Source organism: Dicentrarchus labrax, unplaced genomic scaffold (genome assembly GCF_905237075.1).
Source record: "Dicentrarchus labrax unplaced genomic scaffold, dlabrax2021, whole genome shotgun sequence".
In the NCBI taxonomy this organism is placed as follows: Eukaryota; Metazoa; Chordata; class Actinopteri; family Moronidae; genus Dicentrarchus; species Dicentrarchus labrax.
Genome location: NW_026136704.1, coordinates 33,283,096 through 33,298,426, shown reverse-complemented (window position 1 = coordinate 33,298,426; position 15,331 = coordinate 33,283,096). Strand labels below are relative to the sequence as shown.

Here is a 15,331-nt window from a genome sequence, read left to right as displayed (position 1 = left end):
TCAGCTGCGAACCGATCCAGTGAGTGCTGAAGGTCACAGGCTGATGATGCCATCAGGACCACATCATCCGCAAAAAGCAACGATGCAATCCTCAGCCCACCAAACTGCAACCCCTCCACTCCACGACTACGCCTCGATATCCTGTCCATGAAAGTCACAAACAGGATTGGTGACAAAGCGCAGCCCTGGCGGAGGCCAACACCCACTGAAACAAGTCCGAGTTACGACCAAGAATCCGGACACAACTCTCGCTTTGTAAATACAGGGCTTGGATGGCCCTGAGAAGTGACCCCCTCACCCCATACTCCCACAGCACTTCCCACAGGATATCCTGGAGAACCCGGTCATATGCCTTCTCCAAATCCACAAAGCACATGTAGACCGGATGGGCATACTCCCAGGCCCCTTCCTGGACACCTTAGAGAGTAAAGAGTTGGTCTGTTGTTCCACGACCAGGACGGAACCCGCACTGTTCTTCTTCAATCAGAGGTTCGACAGTCGTCCGGACCCTCCTTTCCAGCACCTTAGAGTAAACTTTCCCAGGGAGGCTGAGTAGTAGGCTATATAATATTATATTATATTATATTATATTATTATATTATTGTATTATACCCAACAGATAATGGAGGTGGATGGTCACAGTCAGATGAACTTTATTCTCAGATGAAACTGCAGTCTCTCCTTTTGATCCGAGAAATGTGAGCAGAGTGAGACATCTCTTCATCATCCTCCTCTTCACTGGAGTGGTCCTCGCGGGAGTGGAGGCCCCGCCCCCCGTGCTGCGTCACCACAGTGTTAGATAATAAACAGGAAATGTACTTATATGTACATAAAGAGGATTTATCCTCAAACAGCTGATCGATCATAATGTTCAACAGGAAGTCTCTCCTCTAATTTATCCTTTCAGTCTTTCATTCTTCTATTGTTTCTCTGTTTCAGCTCAGTGTTTTCAGCATTATGATTTCTGATCTGCATCTTGGTTTTGATACTTTTTTCCATTTCTCTGTTTTAATAATGTTCTTTTACTGGGTTCAAATTTACACCGTTCTCCAACTTCAACACGCCGACCTTCAGGTGGGTCCAGGTGGGTCCAGGTGGGTCCTGCTGGTCGGCTCCATATATAGTGTCTGATAAAAAGCAGATTTAGTGACAACCCCACTTGAGCCTCAAAGTTAAGGTCAGAGTCGAAGATAACACCAAGATTTCTCATTTGTTTGCTCGGGGTGCGTCCAAGCGAATTTATTTTTACGACCAGTTTCTCTCTCTGAGCTTCAGAAGCTTTGACTAAAATATCAGTTTTATTTGTTTAGCGCCACATCATAACAGAAGTGCTCTATTTGAATTTATATTTTATTTATTTTTATTTTTTGTTGTGAAGTCAACCAGAGTGTGCAGATAAATAAATGATGTTTCAGTAAACAGACTATATCTCTGTGCGTGCTTCATGAAGTGTCGTCCAGGTGGCTTCAGTGGTGTAGTGGAGCTCATCCTGCAAATGACAATTCAATTGAATTCAATTCAATTTTATTTGTATAGTGCCAATTCATAACAGAAGTTATCTCAGGACACTTTTCAAATAGAGCAGGTCTAGACCGAACTCCTTTTAACATTATTTACAGAGACCCAACAGTACCACCATGAGCAAGCATTTGGCGACGGGGACAAGGAAAAACTGCCTTTTAAGAGGCAGAAACCTAGGACAGATCCTCAGGCTCTAGGTGGGTGGTCGTCTGTCTCGACCAGTTGGGGTGAGAGAGAGAGAGAGAGAGAGAGAGAGAGAGAGGCAGAGAGAGAGAGAGAGAGACAGACAGACAGACAGACAGACAGACAGACAGACAGACAGACAGGTGCACAGCAACAACAGTATTGGCAATGGCAGTCAAGCAGGACCATGGCAGGAGGCTCCACCAGGATCCATGAGAACCTGCGAGACGAGAAAGCACAAGAACTCCGGGGAAGAAGTGAAGTTAGTAACATGCATTAATGGGACATGAATGAGTGCAGAAAGAGAGAGGAAGAGAGGAGCTCAGTGCACCATGGGAAATCCCCCGATAGTCTAGGCCTATAGCAGCATAACTAAGGGATGGTTCAGGACTCACCTGATCCAGCCCTAACTATAAGCTTTATCAAAGAGGAATGTCTTAAGCCTACTCTTGAATGTGGTGAGGGTGTCTGCCTCCCGAACCACAACTGGAAGCTGGTTCCACAGGAGAGGAGCTTGGTAACTGAAGGCTCTGGCTCCTGTTCTACTTTTAGAGACTATAGGAACCACAAGTAGCCCAGCATTCAGAGAACGTAGTGTTCTAGAGGGGTAATAGGGTACTATGAGCTCTTTAAGATATGAAGGGGCCTGACCATGAAGAGCTTTATAGGTGAGGAGGAGGATTTTAAATTCTATTCTACATGTTACAGGGAGCCAGTGCAGAGAAGCTAGTACAGGAGAGATGTGATCTCTTTTTCTAGTTCCTGTCAGTACTCGTGCTGCAGCGTTCTGAATTAATTGGAGCGTTTTAATGGACTTATTGGGGCAACCTGATAATAAAGAGTTGCAGTAATCCAGCCTTGAAGTAACAAATGCATGGATTAGTTTTTCTGCATCTGTCTGTGATAGTATGTGTCTAATTTTTGTAATATTACGTAAATGAAAGAAGGCAGTCCTAGAGGTCTGCTTTATGTGGGAGTTAAATGACAAATCCTGATCAAAGATAACTCCAAGATTCCTGACAGTGGTGCTAGAGGCCAAGTTAATGCCATCTAAACAGTCCACTCTTACATACTTAACCCAAAAACAGGCCAGAAGAGTTTACACATTGTCAATAATTTCCACTGAGTTAACCTGTGAACCTCCTGAAGGTGTCCAACAGTCCAGACCAGATCTACAATACCAAGTAACTAAAGACTAATCTTCCATTTGTAAGCAAAACTTTAGAAAGAATAGTTTCCAACAATTAATCAGTTTCATTATTTCCCATACTGTTTTAGTTTTAGAGCTAACCATAGCACTGAAACAGCCATCAGGGATCATAATGGACTGTCAGGAACTGGTTTTAACAGTTTTTTATCTTATCTTTCTGGAACAGAGATTGTTGCCACAGCTCACAATAATAATCTTTCCAAAACCTCCAGACTAACCTGTGGGGTTCCCCAGGGATCAATTTTAGGGCCAATCCCTTTTAATCTATGTATGCTACCTCCTGGTGATGTTACGCTGATGACACTGATAATGTTATAAAGAGTTCGGTCTAGACCTGCTCTATTTGAAAAGTGTCCTGAGATAACTTCTGTTATGAACTGGCGCTATACAAATAAAATTGAATTGAATTGAATTGAATTGAATTGACACAGCTCTATGTGGCCACAGGACCAATTGATTCCCTTTTAAGTGTATTTTAGACATTAATGTATGGATGGCACAAAACGTTTTGCAGCTCAACCGGATAAAACTGAAATTTTACTCAAAGTTTCTGAAGCTCAGAGGGAGAAACTGGTCGCAAAAATAAATTCCCTTGGACTTGTTTGTCACTACATCTGCTTTTTATCAGATACTATATAAAGACTACTGTAATGAAATCCTTTCCTGTCGACCCAAAAAAGTTATAAATCAACTGCAGCTGGTTGAGAACGCCGCAGCCAGAGTGCTGAGCACGACCAGAAAGAGAGAACAGTCCTTACATTGGTGGCCCTTTCACATTGATTTTAAAATTCTGTGACTTGTTTAAAAAGCTCTTCATGGTCTTGCACTGGTATATGTACTGGAACTGGTGGTATATGTTACACATGCTCACAGAGTATGTACCGGCCTCTCAGATCCTCGGGCACAAGCCTGCTTGTAGTTACAAAGTGCAGAAGGAAAACCTTTGGAGGGGCAGCCTTTAGTTACACGCTCCGAGCTGCTGGAACAACCTGCCGGAGGATCTGAGAGCAGACTCAAACTCAAAACCTTCCTCTTCAGCCTGGCTTTTTATAAAAAATGGTTTCTAGTTTCTAGTTTTTGTAATTCTTTACTAATTTATTTTATATTATTTCCTTTTGTAAATTTTTAATTATTTTAAATATACTTTTCTTTCTTGCATTTGTTTTTAGGGTAGCTTTTATTAAATACTGTCATTTTACCTGTATTTAATTAATTAATAAGTCATTTTATCATTGCATTGTAAATTTTAAATCTACCTTATTTAATATTTACTCCATTCTGTCTTATTATCGTAGTTTGTGAAGCACTTTGAACTGTACGAAATGTGCTTGATTGAATACTAAAAATAATATCAGTAATATTGGCATTGGGGGTCTTATAGTTAGGGCTGGATCAGGTGAGTCCTGAACCATCCCTTAGTTATGCTGCTATAGGCCTAGACAATGGGGGGATTTCCCATGGTGCACTGAGCTCCTCTCTTCCTCTCTCTTTCTGCACTCATTCATGTTCCATTAATGCATGTTACTAACTTCACTTCTTCCCCGGAGTTCTTGTGCTTTCTCGTCTCGCAGGTTCTTATTGATCCTGGTGGAGCCTCAGTATTACTGATTGTTGTGTGACAGGAGGGGTCTGATTTTTGCAATGTTTCGTAAGTGAACAAAGGCAGTCCTTTTCACAAGCTCATGCCCGCATTTAATGTCTTTCTAAAATTTAACCGGTCTGAACAGATTGAAGCAGCCAATCAGCACCGACCTGCTCACCTGTACTCCCCCTGCTTCTATCGTCACTGCTCTCACACTCACATCTGCTTCTCTACCTGGAAACATTCACACAGGTGAGCACAACCCGCTTTCACACCTTCATCAGTCAGACTCTTCTTTTATAAGGGCTGTCATTTATTAATGTGCCAACATTTGTTTTGATGAATGAAAATCAATTTCAGTTTCTCAGGTCTTGTTATGTTCAGATATTCAGTTTACTGTGACAGAGACACACACACTGCAGAATCTGGAAACGCAGAACAACAGACGGCTTTCATTGATAAATGACTGTTTATCCAGTTTTGTCCATTTCCATTGGACAAAATAGAAATGTCTATTTCAGGGCTCCTGAAGGAACCGCAGAAGTAAAAGCATGTTGAAAATAACAGTTGATGTTGGTCTTTAGTCAGAGCTCCTGTGAAGACACTTCATCTTTTAATTTGCTGCAATATTCTCGACTGCTGTCACTGTCTCACTGTCTGAGAATAAACTCTCATGTAAATGCGTCCAGGGTCTGTCTCCTACCTCCGGCAAGGCTGAAGTCATCATGGCAGACTCCTGCAGAAGTGTGGACGATGCCAGGGTCGCGTTTCAGTCCTGTAAAAGTCCAGATGCAAAAGAGCGAGTTCAGTTCTACGACAGCTGGGCAGAAAACTATGAAAAGGTCCGTTTTTAAGTTTCTATTCAGGTTTGATGTTGGTTAATCTTTATCCATCTGTGCAGCTCTGTGGAGCCTTTTAGCCTCTTTCAGCTCCTGTCTGGTTCAGAGGGGAATATTGTACTTTGTGCTTTTCTTAACTTTGGTATTTTAGATTTGCTCTACCAAGACGGCCAGATTACGAAACAGTCAGTTTAATACTGATGCCTCCATATGAGGCCATTAACAGTGCTGCAGGTACAGTATCGGGTTTGACAAACTAACACATTTTCTAAAACAGGATCACTCTCTGATGAGCTACAGAGCACCAGACCTGGCAGTAAACCACCTGTCTGACCACTTCACTGGTAATCCTGAACAAGCTCTGGTTCTGGACGTCGCCTGTGGGTCTGGATGGGTTGCTAAAGAGGTGAGAATGTCCAATATGTACAATATGTACAATATGTCAGCTGACATTAGGGGGGACGAAGTTTGACAATATGGTGAAGCAGTGTGGGATCATGGGAGTTGTTCAGGAGGTTTCTACCGGGAGCCCAATGATCCACAGAGGTCTCCTCCTCTCCAACACAAACAGACCCGCTGATTAAAACCACTAAACACACTGAATAAAGCAGTTCCACCTTAAACACACTGAATAAAGCAGTTCCACCTTAACAATCACTGCTTCTCCCACGCTGTTGGACAGACAAAGGACGTCCCGGAGGGGCTGCGAGCCGAGCTGCTGCTAACGTTAGCTCAGCTTGTTTCTCTGATAACTTAAGATCCAGACGTCCGATGACTAAAATCCTTCATCCGGTTCAAATCTAGAGTTAAAAAGCACCAAGATCTAAACAGTGGATGGTAACAATGTGGCTTCACACTGGATCAACAGTCAATGTGTGACAGCTTCTGGCAGACAACCACAAAACAGCAAATGTTTAACATCCACCACGATTAGACCAGTTTTAAAATCCTCTGTAATTCATTCAGTGTATAAGGTTTACTGTAGTGTGCTGACTGTAGAGGAAATGATTCAGAATATTATGGATCAGTGAAATAAAGTCTGATTCATCCTGTGATTCAGTGTCACTGTTGGTTTCTTCTCCTTGTGTGTACAGATGCTTGAACTGGGCTTCAGGCACTTTGTGGGAGTGGACGGCAGTAAAAGCATGCTGGAACAAGCTGCTAAGACCGGCCTCTATCAGGACCTCAGACTGGCCTTACTGGGAACACAACCACTGCCTGCACAGACTGGTACTCTACACTCACACTCTGAATTAATATGATTTGAAGGGGTGAGTTGTATAAGCCCCCATACAGTTGTCATGAATGGGAAAATTAGCTGTAGGGATCCAAAAGGCTGTAAACATGTTGATTTGTTAATATGATTCCTGGAAACTGAATCTGGCTCTTCTTCCTCCTCTTCTCCTGGTCTCAGATACATTTGATGTGGTGATCATCGTTGGCGCTCTGGATGCTGGTTTTGTTCCGGTCGGTGTTGTCAGGGAGCTCTGCCACGCCGCCAAACCAGGTAAGCAGCTAACCACTGTTAGCTCTGCAAGGACTGAAAGAGACACCAAACACAGTCTGTGTCTCTTTGTGGTTGTTTTCCATTATTTTTGTCATTTTTAGTTCTTTAGTTGCTTTGAGTGTCTTTGAAGTCATTTTCCATGTTTTTAGTGGTTTTGAATTTTTCTCTGGTCCTTTTGATTGGTTTTACAGAGGATCTGGTCCAGGGGGTCTGGGCCTGTACTCAGTAGTTCAGTAATCCATCCATGATACTAACAAGCCACCTACCTGTCATCTTCTGGCTCCAGTAGGGGGGGCACCAGGGTGACCAGTCAGACTCCACCAATCTTTTAGCTCTTGGAGCCCTTAGAAGTTGTCAGAGTTGGGATTTGTGTTGTTCTGTTCCTCTGTGACACCCTGATCTCCTGCTGCCTCTAGTGTCTTACTAACTGTAACTGAATAAACTGCCTGTTGTCTGCAGGAGGTTTGGTCTGCATGGCGAGAGGTGAACACTCAGGAACACCAGCAAACCAATACAAGAAGGATCTGGAGAGAGAGCTGCAGCTGATGGAGGAGGAGGGACTGTGGAGTCCAGTAGGAATCAAACAGACAGACAGATACATGGAGGACCCACATCTGAGTGCAGAGAGAGCCAAAGACATGCAGGAGGAGCGATACATCAGAGGGAGTGTTTATCTGTACAAGAGATCCATCCATTAAGATCAATTATTAATCATATTCAGTACATAACAAAAGAGAAAATCCTAAATATTCAGTTACAAATAAAGTCTGTCATACATTCTGTAAATTCATTGTGTGTGTAAACGCCAGCGGTAGAGAGAACAGACCTTTACTTTTTAATTCTTCCTTTTACCTGGTTTGCTGCTCAAAGCTTCTCCAAAATGATCATTTGCTGCTTTTCTTTGTCTCTGATCTGATTGTAAGCTGAATATTTTGGGGATCTTGAACTGTCAAATAAAACAAGTGATTTGAATAAGTCATTTAAAAATGTATTTTATTGATTTCTTTGACTGGGATGATACATGTAGAGTAGGAACTATTACATTTTAATGAACAAACCCATGCCCATGAGAGAGCAGATTGGATATCTCTGTGGTTTTTATTAATGTCTGGGATTCCCCTTGAAATCAATGAAAGGGGGGTCTTTACACTGTTCATTATCTGCCAACCTGTCTTTAATGCTCCAAACCAAGGTTAACTCCTCATGTAAATGTAAACACGACCACTCAATGCTCAAGAAATCCTTAGCACATGGGTTCAGATTCACTTTAATGTCAAATAACCAATTACACTGATTATTATATTTCTGATTATAATAGGGAGTCAGGGTAAAAGACGAATGAATGATCTTTATTGTCATTATACTCAAATATTGAGATGTAGCCTACCGTTTATATATTTTAAGTTCTCTTACACCTCCTAAAATCAAGGCCACACGACCCCCCTGTGAAGCTCTGGTGACCCCTAATGGCAGTTCTAACCTTCAGATCGGTTCCTCCCATTTTTTAAAATTATTTGTGGTTGTATTGCACATTCATTTGTTGTTTGTGTTGTTAGTTAGTATGTGTGTGTTTGTGTGTCTGATTAGTAGTTGAATACATTTTTGTTCATGATGAACTTGATAATGTGGATTGTGTGTGTGAAATATACGGTCACTGTACACGAGTCAGTGAGACTAAATCAATGAATTGGCTATCAGTCTTCTCTTTTTGAAATGTAATTTGAACAGTGATTTCTTCCACTGAACAGAAGTGGGTGTACGCCTGCCCCTCCCTCTCACCAAAACACTCAGTTCATACCTGTAAGCCATAAACCCCCTACAGCACTGACAAATGCCTTTTTCAAAGGTTAACGGACCTGTCTGAGCAGAATAAACCTGTCAGTCAGCACCGACCTGCTCACCTGTATTCCCCCTGATTCTATCGTCACTGCTCTCACACTCACATCTGCTTCTCTACCTGGAAACATTCACACAGGTGAGCACAAACCGCTTTCACTCCTTCATCAGTCAGACTCTACTTTTATAAGGGCTGTCATTTATTAATGTGCCAACATTTGTTTTGATGAATGAAAATCAATTTCAGTTTCTCAGGTCTTGTTATGTTCAGATATTCAGTTTACTGTGACAGAGACACACACACACACACTGCAGAATCTGGAAACGCAGAACAACAGACGGCTTTCATTGATAAATGACTGTTTATCCAGTCTGAAACCACATGTTTACCATCCACTGTTTAGATCTTGGAGCTTTTTAACTCTTGATTTTGAACCGGATGAAGGATTTTAGTCATCGGACGTCTGGATTTAAAGTTATTAGAGAAACAAGCTGAGCTAACGTTAGCAGCAGCTCGGCTCACAGCCCCTCAGTGACGTCCTTTATCTGCCCAATAGTTGAGCTGTATGGCACAGAGGAAGAAGATAAATCAGGCTGTGATACACACATAATACTTGTTAGCAGATACATTCTCGGTTGGGTTGGTCTCCACATGGGTGACATTTGTTGACCAGAGGACAAACAGAAGATGTAAATTGTCTCCCCTTCGGCAGGTTTGTAGTTGTCTCCTCATCATGTCAGTCTGCAGCAGAACTGTGGAGGGAGTGAAGTCCGTCATTCTGTCCTGCAAAGGCTTCGATTCACAGCAGACGGCAAAGTTCTACGACAGCTGGGCACAGACGTACGAACAGGTCAGTAGAGACAAACTCATCCTCCTTAGAGGAAACACCACAAAACATCTGTCTGTTGAGTATCAAACACAAATTCCCTGTCGGCTTTAAAGGAGCCACTGAAATCAGGTCAGTTTGGATTCACCCTGGTTCTGTATCAATTTATCTCTCAGAATAACACACTGTGAATCTGGATATGTTTCTGAAAAATGTCAGTACACACGATGTTTGAAACTGAATCTGCTCGGTTATCGATATCTAAAAGTGTCATCTGCATATAATAACACTTTGTTCTTCCTCCCTCGTACCCAGGTTCAGCACTAAGAACAACAGCCACTGATTAAATAGTAATTAAACCTTTAAGCAGCATGCAGTGATGCATGGGACATCCCAGTGTTCAGTACATGTATTGAATTCAACTCTTATTCACACTGACATTCCTAAAAGTGATAATTTTAAGAATTTGTGCACTTTACATCAACAGGATGTTAAGATCATTAACTACAGAGCATCAGAGCTGGGGGTAGATTTCCTGAATTCGCACTTCTCTGGGAATCGTGAAGAGGTTCAGGTTCTGGACGTTGCTTGTGGATCTGGGATGGTTGCCAAACTGGTGAGCCAAAAACTTCCATTTGAAGTCGAAACTCAACTACAAAGACACAACAACAAGCAAACAATCCACATCAGTACTTGTTCACTGTTCACTGGGAACTCCCAGTCCAGCAGAGTCAGCTACTAGGACCGCTACAGCTGCTTAACAAAGGGGACAGAACGGAAATTGAAGCCCCTCCCCAACTGACTGTTTTTACAGTAAACATGTAAATATGAGGAAGAAAACAGCTCTCTGCTTCCTGGTTCATGTGGACTTTAAAAATGTCACTGTTGGTTTCTTCTCCTTGTGTGTATAGATGGTTGAACTGGGCTTCAGGCACTTTGTGGGAGTGGACGGCAGTAAAGGCATGCTGGAACAGGCTGCTAAGACCGGCCTCTATCAGGACCTCAGACTGGCTTTACTGGGAACACAACCACTGCCTGCACAGACTGGTACTCTACACTCACACTCACACACTGCTAATGACTAAATATGGTGATTTTTTGAATTTTTCCCAAAACTTTCTGTTCCTTAGGACTGTCTGATCTTTAATTACAGAGCTCCAGCAGCTCTTCAAAATCCTTCTGTCTGAACATAAAGTTCTTCCACAGTTCTCACTAACTAACTGGTTTACACTAGTGATTCACTAAACCAGGCTGCACCCATAGACTGTCAAATTAAAACTGTGGACTCTGTGACAACCCCCAGAGGTCTGTGAAGAGCTGTTGTGAAGTTCAGTTCATTAGAGGAACAGGTATTGTTAGTTCAGTGGTGGATTCATTTGCAGCCACAGAGGTTGCTGATTGGTCAGAACTAGTTTGTGAGCTGCAATCTGTTTTAATTTAGTGCAGATAAAACTAAACTTAGTAAACACTGACGTTAGCACGAGGCTGTTTGAAGCCTTTCTTCTGTTCTTTTTGGTCTTTATTTTTTTCCTGAGAAACATCCCATATTGTTAGTCTTAGTCGAGGTATAATGAGGGTTAAAACCACAGAGCAGTGTCACATCTGATCCTAGTAAAACAACAAAAACTATCTATATCAGTTAAAAGTATGATTCCTGGAAACTGAATCTGGCTCTTCTTCCTCCTCTTCTCCTGGTCTCAGATACATTTGATGTGGTGATCATCGTTGGCGCTCTGGATGCTGGTTTTGTTCCGGTCGGTGTTGTCAGGGAGCTCTGCCACGCCGCCAAACCAGGTAAGCAGCTAACCACTGTTAGCTCTGCAAGGACTGAAAGAGACACCAAACACAGTCTGTGGGCCCTATCTTGCCGATCTGAAACGCAAGTATAAAACGCAAAACGCAAGTAGCTTTGTTGCTATTATGCCGGCGGGATAAATGACTCTTGCGCCCGGCGCAAATCTAAAATGGGTTGGTCTGAAGTAGCTACATTAGTCATAGGTGTGGTTTGGGCGTAACGTGCAATAAACCAGTCAGAGCGTCATCTCACATTCCCTTTAAAAGCAGGCACACTTGCTCCATGGCGGATTGCTATTATAACGGCGGATTGGCCAGGCGCACGCCAGGAGCGGTTCACAGCCGAGGAGACCGACGTTCTCGTCCGGGCCGTAAAAGACCGAGAAGCGACATTATTGACATGAAATAAATGTAACACAGCCATACAATAAATAAAAACAATGTAACGCAGCTTCCGCAGGAAGAAGACCCTGGCCTCGGGAGTAGTGCGCACGGGCCGAGCAGTGCGCAAGGGCCAGCTGAGGAGGGAGCAGCGCAAACACCAAGGTGCAGAGGATCCAGACCCACTACACGCCGGAGGACCACCCGTTCCTGCAGCAAACCGGGTCTGACATGCTGTCCGGGATGTGGCAAAGTATTAATGCCGTCCTGACCGGGTGGCGATGTTGCTGCTGCATCCCCTCAAGTCTGCGCCCTTAAAATAGCATCTGAATAAGCGCCACTGACTTTAGACTAGGTTTTTCCTGGTCTGTTGCGGAATTGTTTTCTGAAACAGCAAAATAGCACCAGGGAACGTTTGCGCCGGAACATGCCTCCTCTTTTCGCTGAACCGCCCCCCGGAGCGCAAGTTCATTCCCTAATTTAAGGACGTGTGTCGGTGGAGGGAAAATTCCAATGAGCGTCGAGTGCAAAATAGGAATTATACAAGCGCCAGTGTACAAAGTCAATTGCGCTGAGTGCAAGATAGAGCCCTGTGTCTCTTTGTGGTTATTTTCCATTATTTTTGTCATTTTTAGTTCTTTAGTTGCTTTGAGTGTCTTTGAAGTCATTTTCCATGTTTTTAGTGGTTTTGAATCTTTCTCTGGTCCTTTTGATTGGTTTTACAGAGGATCTGGTCCAGGGGCTCTGGGCCTGTACTCAGTAGTTCAGTAATCCATCCATAATACTAACAAGCCACCTACCTGTCATCTTCTGGCTCAAGTAGGGGGGGGGCACCAGGGTGACCAGTCAGACTCCACCAATCTTTTAGCTCTTGGAGCCCTTAGAGGTTGTCAGAGTTGGGATTTGTGTTGTTCTGTTCCTCTGTGACACCCTGATCTCCTGCTGCCTCCAGTGTCTTACTAACTGTAACTGAATAAACTGCCTGTTGTCTGCAGGAGGTTTGGTCTGCATGGCGAGAGGTGAACACTCAGGAACACCAGCAAACCAATACAAGAAGGATCTGGAGAGAGAGCTGCAGCTGATGGAGGAGGAGGGACTGTGGAGTCCAGTAGGAATCAAACAGACAGACAGATACATGGAGGACCCACATCTGAGTGCAGAGAGAGCCAAAGACATGCAGGAGGAGCGATACATCAGAGGGAGTGTTTATCTGTACAAGAGATCCATCCATTAAGCTCAATTATTAATCATATTCAGTACATAACAGAAGAGAAAATCCTAAATATTCAGTTACAAATAAAGTCTGTCATACATTCTGTAAATTCATTGTGTGTGTAAACACCAGCCATCTTTTACCTGGTTTGCTGCTCAAAGCTTCTCCAATATGATCATTTGCTGCTTTTCTTCGTCTCTGATCTGATTGTAAACTGAATATTTTGGGGCTCAGGCAGTCTGTCAAAGTTTCACTCATGGGAGCCACTGTGTGAGTTTGAGTTCAGTTTTATTATGTAAGCTTCCTTTTAGTTTGAATGCTGAGCTATCTTCCAAGTTACATGGGTTTGCTGACTTCTTGGTTTAAGTTACAGCCGTACAGTAGTTTCTGTTCCCTGTAGTTTTTATTTTAGATTAAGAGTCATCTGTTTCTTTGTACTTTATTCACTTAACTCCAATTAAGCATTTTATTACCTTCTCCTGAGTCTGAGTCTGTATTTGGGTTCTACAGCCAGGATCAGGATAACAGAAATCAATGAATGCTGGACTTTCACATCAGCCCAAGAATACTCTGGAAAAAAAGAGGCTAATAATAGACCTGTCTTTATCCAACACGTCTCTCAACATCACCCTCATCTGTCTGTCAGACCACAGAGCTTGGCTTTATAAAGCAGACATTACCAGAACATTCGGTCCTCTTGCACTTTGTCAGGGTTTGCTGGTGTGACTTACCTTTGGCTGCAGAAGCAGTCCCAAGATCTTTGACTCTCTTCAGAAGCCCTCTGTTGGATCCTGACCAACAGCTACAGACTCTCTTACATACTCCATCTTCAACCATTCCATTCTCACCTCCTTGCCTTGGGCTTATTACTCACACAAGAGCTTTCTTGAGAGAAAATTGAGCTTGAAGACCCTGGACTCAATTTCCAAACCAGATGGTTTGTTAGACCCATGGTAAATGGTAAATGGACTGTATTTTTATAGCTCCTTTCTAGTCTTCCAACTACGGAGCCCCTAAAGGGACATGGGAGAAAAAAAAAAAAAATGAAACATTTCTCGTGCTCACAAGAAAGTATCTCGTGAGCACAAGATCCGTATCACTAGAGACAGGCGCAGCCTTAAGCCAACAACAATAAAAGTCCACATTTGTACAACCAACAACCGACACTTGATTGACAGCCTGGTGAAAGCAACTGCATGAGCGGGTGCTAATCAACACATGGCTCATTTGAATATTAAAATTAGCCCTGTGTCTGGCTTAAGGCTGCGCCTGTATCTTGTGCTCACACGATACTTTCTCGTGAGCACGAGATACGTTTCATTTTTTACATTTTTCCCCATGTCCCTTTAGGGGCTCCGTATCCGACCACTCAAAGTGCTTTTACACTACAGCCAATGAAATTCAATAGAATAAAAAGTCCTGCTCATATTGGAGACCTTAAAGAGACTGCACAGTGCAGCCGTTAACAATCTGACTGTGTTACAGTAGCTTTTCAGGAGTTCTGATGTTTTACTTTTAAACAACCATCAACATGCATAAATATGAACAACGTGACAGCTCTTCAACAGCTCTTCAAACGTGAAGCCAAACCCTGAAAGTCCAACAGCAGTGGGACACACTGGGAAACACAAAGAAAAGGCTGGAAAGCTTCACACATGGACAAACATTGAAACAAGGGAACACAAAGACAAAACACACTAGTGAGGGAAAGATAACTAGACATAGGTGAAACTAATCAGGGCCGGGCAGAGAAAAGAGACAAAGGCAGGAAGTGAAGTTACTCAAGATACATAAGGAAGTCTTTCAACATAAAACTGGAATTAATTTAACTAAAATCCAAACCATAACACCCTGGCTGTTGTATGTGTATGGGAAAAAGAAGCCCCATGTTCTACTGTATGCAGAGGATTTATTATCATATGTTGTAACTGTAACTGTAACTGTAACTGTCTGTAAGTCAGATTTCCCCTCAGGGACATTAAAGGTAACTTTCAGAAGACTTAGCCTGTCTTGAACAGTGTTATTGCGACGTGCTATAACCAGTGTTGGGCAGTAATCATTACTAGTAATATTATTACCTTTCCCAGTAACTAGTAGTGTAAGTAATTATTAAGAAATGTCAGTGTGGAGGTGGGTGTGGTTTGCACTCAGCTGCAGGAGAGAGAGGTGTGGGGAAGGCTTGTGAGAGCAGCACCAGGTGAGTTGAGTATCTCAGCTGCTACTCATTGGATAATCACTCTACCCTTTATGTTGCAGTAGTGGGCTGGACCTGGGGCCCCCCCCCCACACACACACACACACACACACACACACACACACACACACACACACACACACACACACACACACACACACACACACACACACACACACACACACACACACACACACAAGAGACAAGCGAAGGAAACCATGATGGACTATTGAAGTGAGCTAAG

At 43.0% G+C, this 15,331-nt stretch overlaps 1 protein-coding gene across 3 annotated transcripts; it reads left to right on the top strand.

Annotated features, from left to right (window-relative positions):
• The first annotated feature begins 4,644 nt into the window (after positions 1–4,644).
• On the top strand, positions 4,645–14,892 carry LOC127363160 (methyltransferase-like protein 27). Of its 3 annotated transcripts, none has more exons than XM_051399718.1 (6): positions 4,645–4,748; positions 5,186–5,338; positions 5,613–5,741; positions 6,430–6,565; positions 6,750–6,842; positions 7,302–7,831. In XM_051399718.1, the coding sequence occupies exons 2-6, from the start codon at positions 5,222–5,224 to the stop codon at positions 7,538–7,540; spliced, it is 714 nt and encodes a 237-aa protein (XP_051255678.1). In that variant the 5' UTR covers positions 4,645–4,748; positions 5,186–5,221; the 3' UTR covers positions 7,541–7,831. The 3 variants fall into 3 exon arrangements, with proteins under 3 accessions (XP_051255678.1, XP_051255679.1, XP_051255680.1); XM_051399719.1 differs by lacking the exons at positions 5,186–5,338; positions 5,613–5,741; positions 6,430–6,565; positions 6,750–6,842; positions 7,302–7,831 and adding exons at positions 9,392–9,529; positions 9,993–10,121; positions 10,417–10,552; positions 11,207–11,299; positions 12,676–14,892 and having other exon boundaries at positions 4,679–4,748; XM_051399720.1 differs by lacking the exons at positions 4,645–4,748; positions 5,186–5,338; positions 5,613–5,741; ... (1 more) ...; positions 6,750–6,842; positions 7,302–7,831 and adding exons at positions 8,735–8,817; positions 9,392–9,529; positions 9,993–10,121; ... (1 more) ...; positions 11,207–11,299; positions 12,676–14,892.
• The last annotated feature ends 439 nt before the right edge of the window (positions 14,893–15,331 follow it).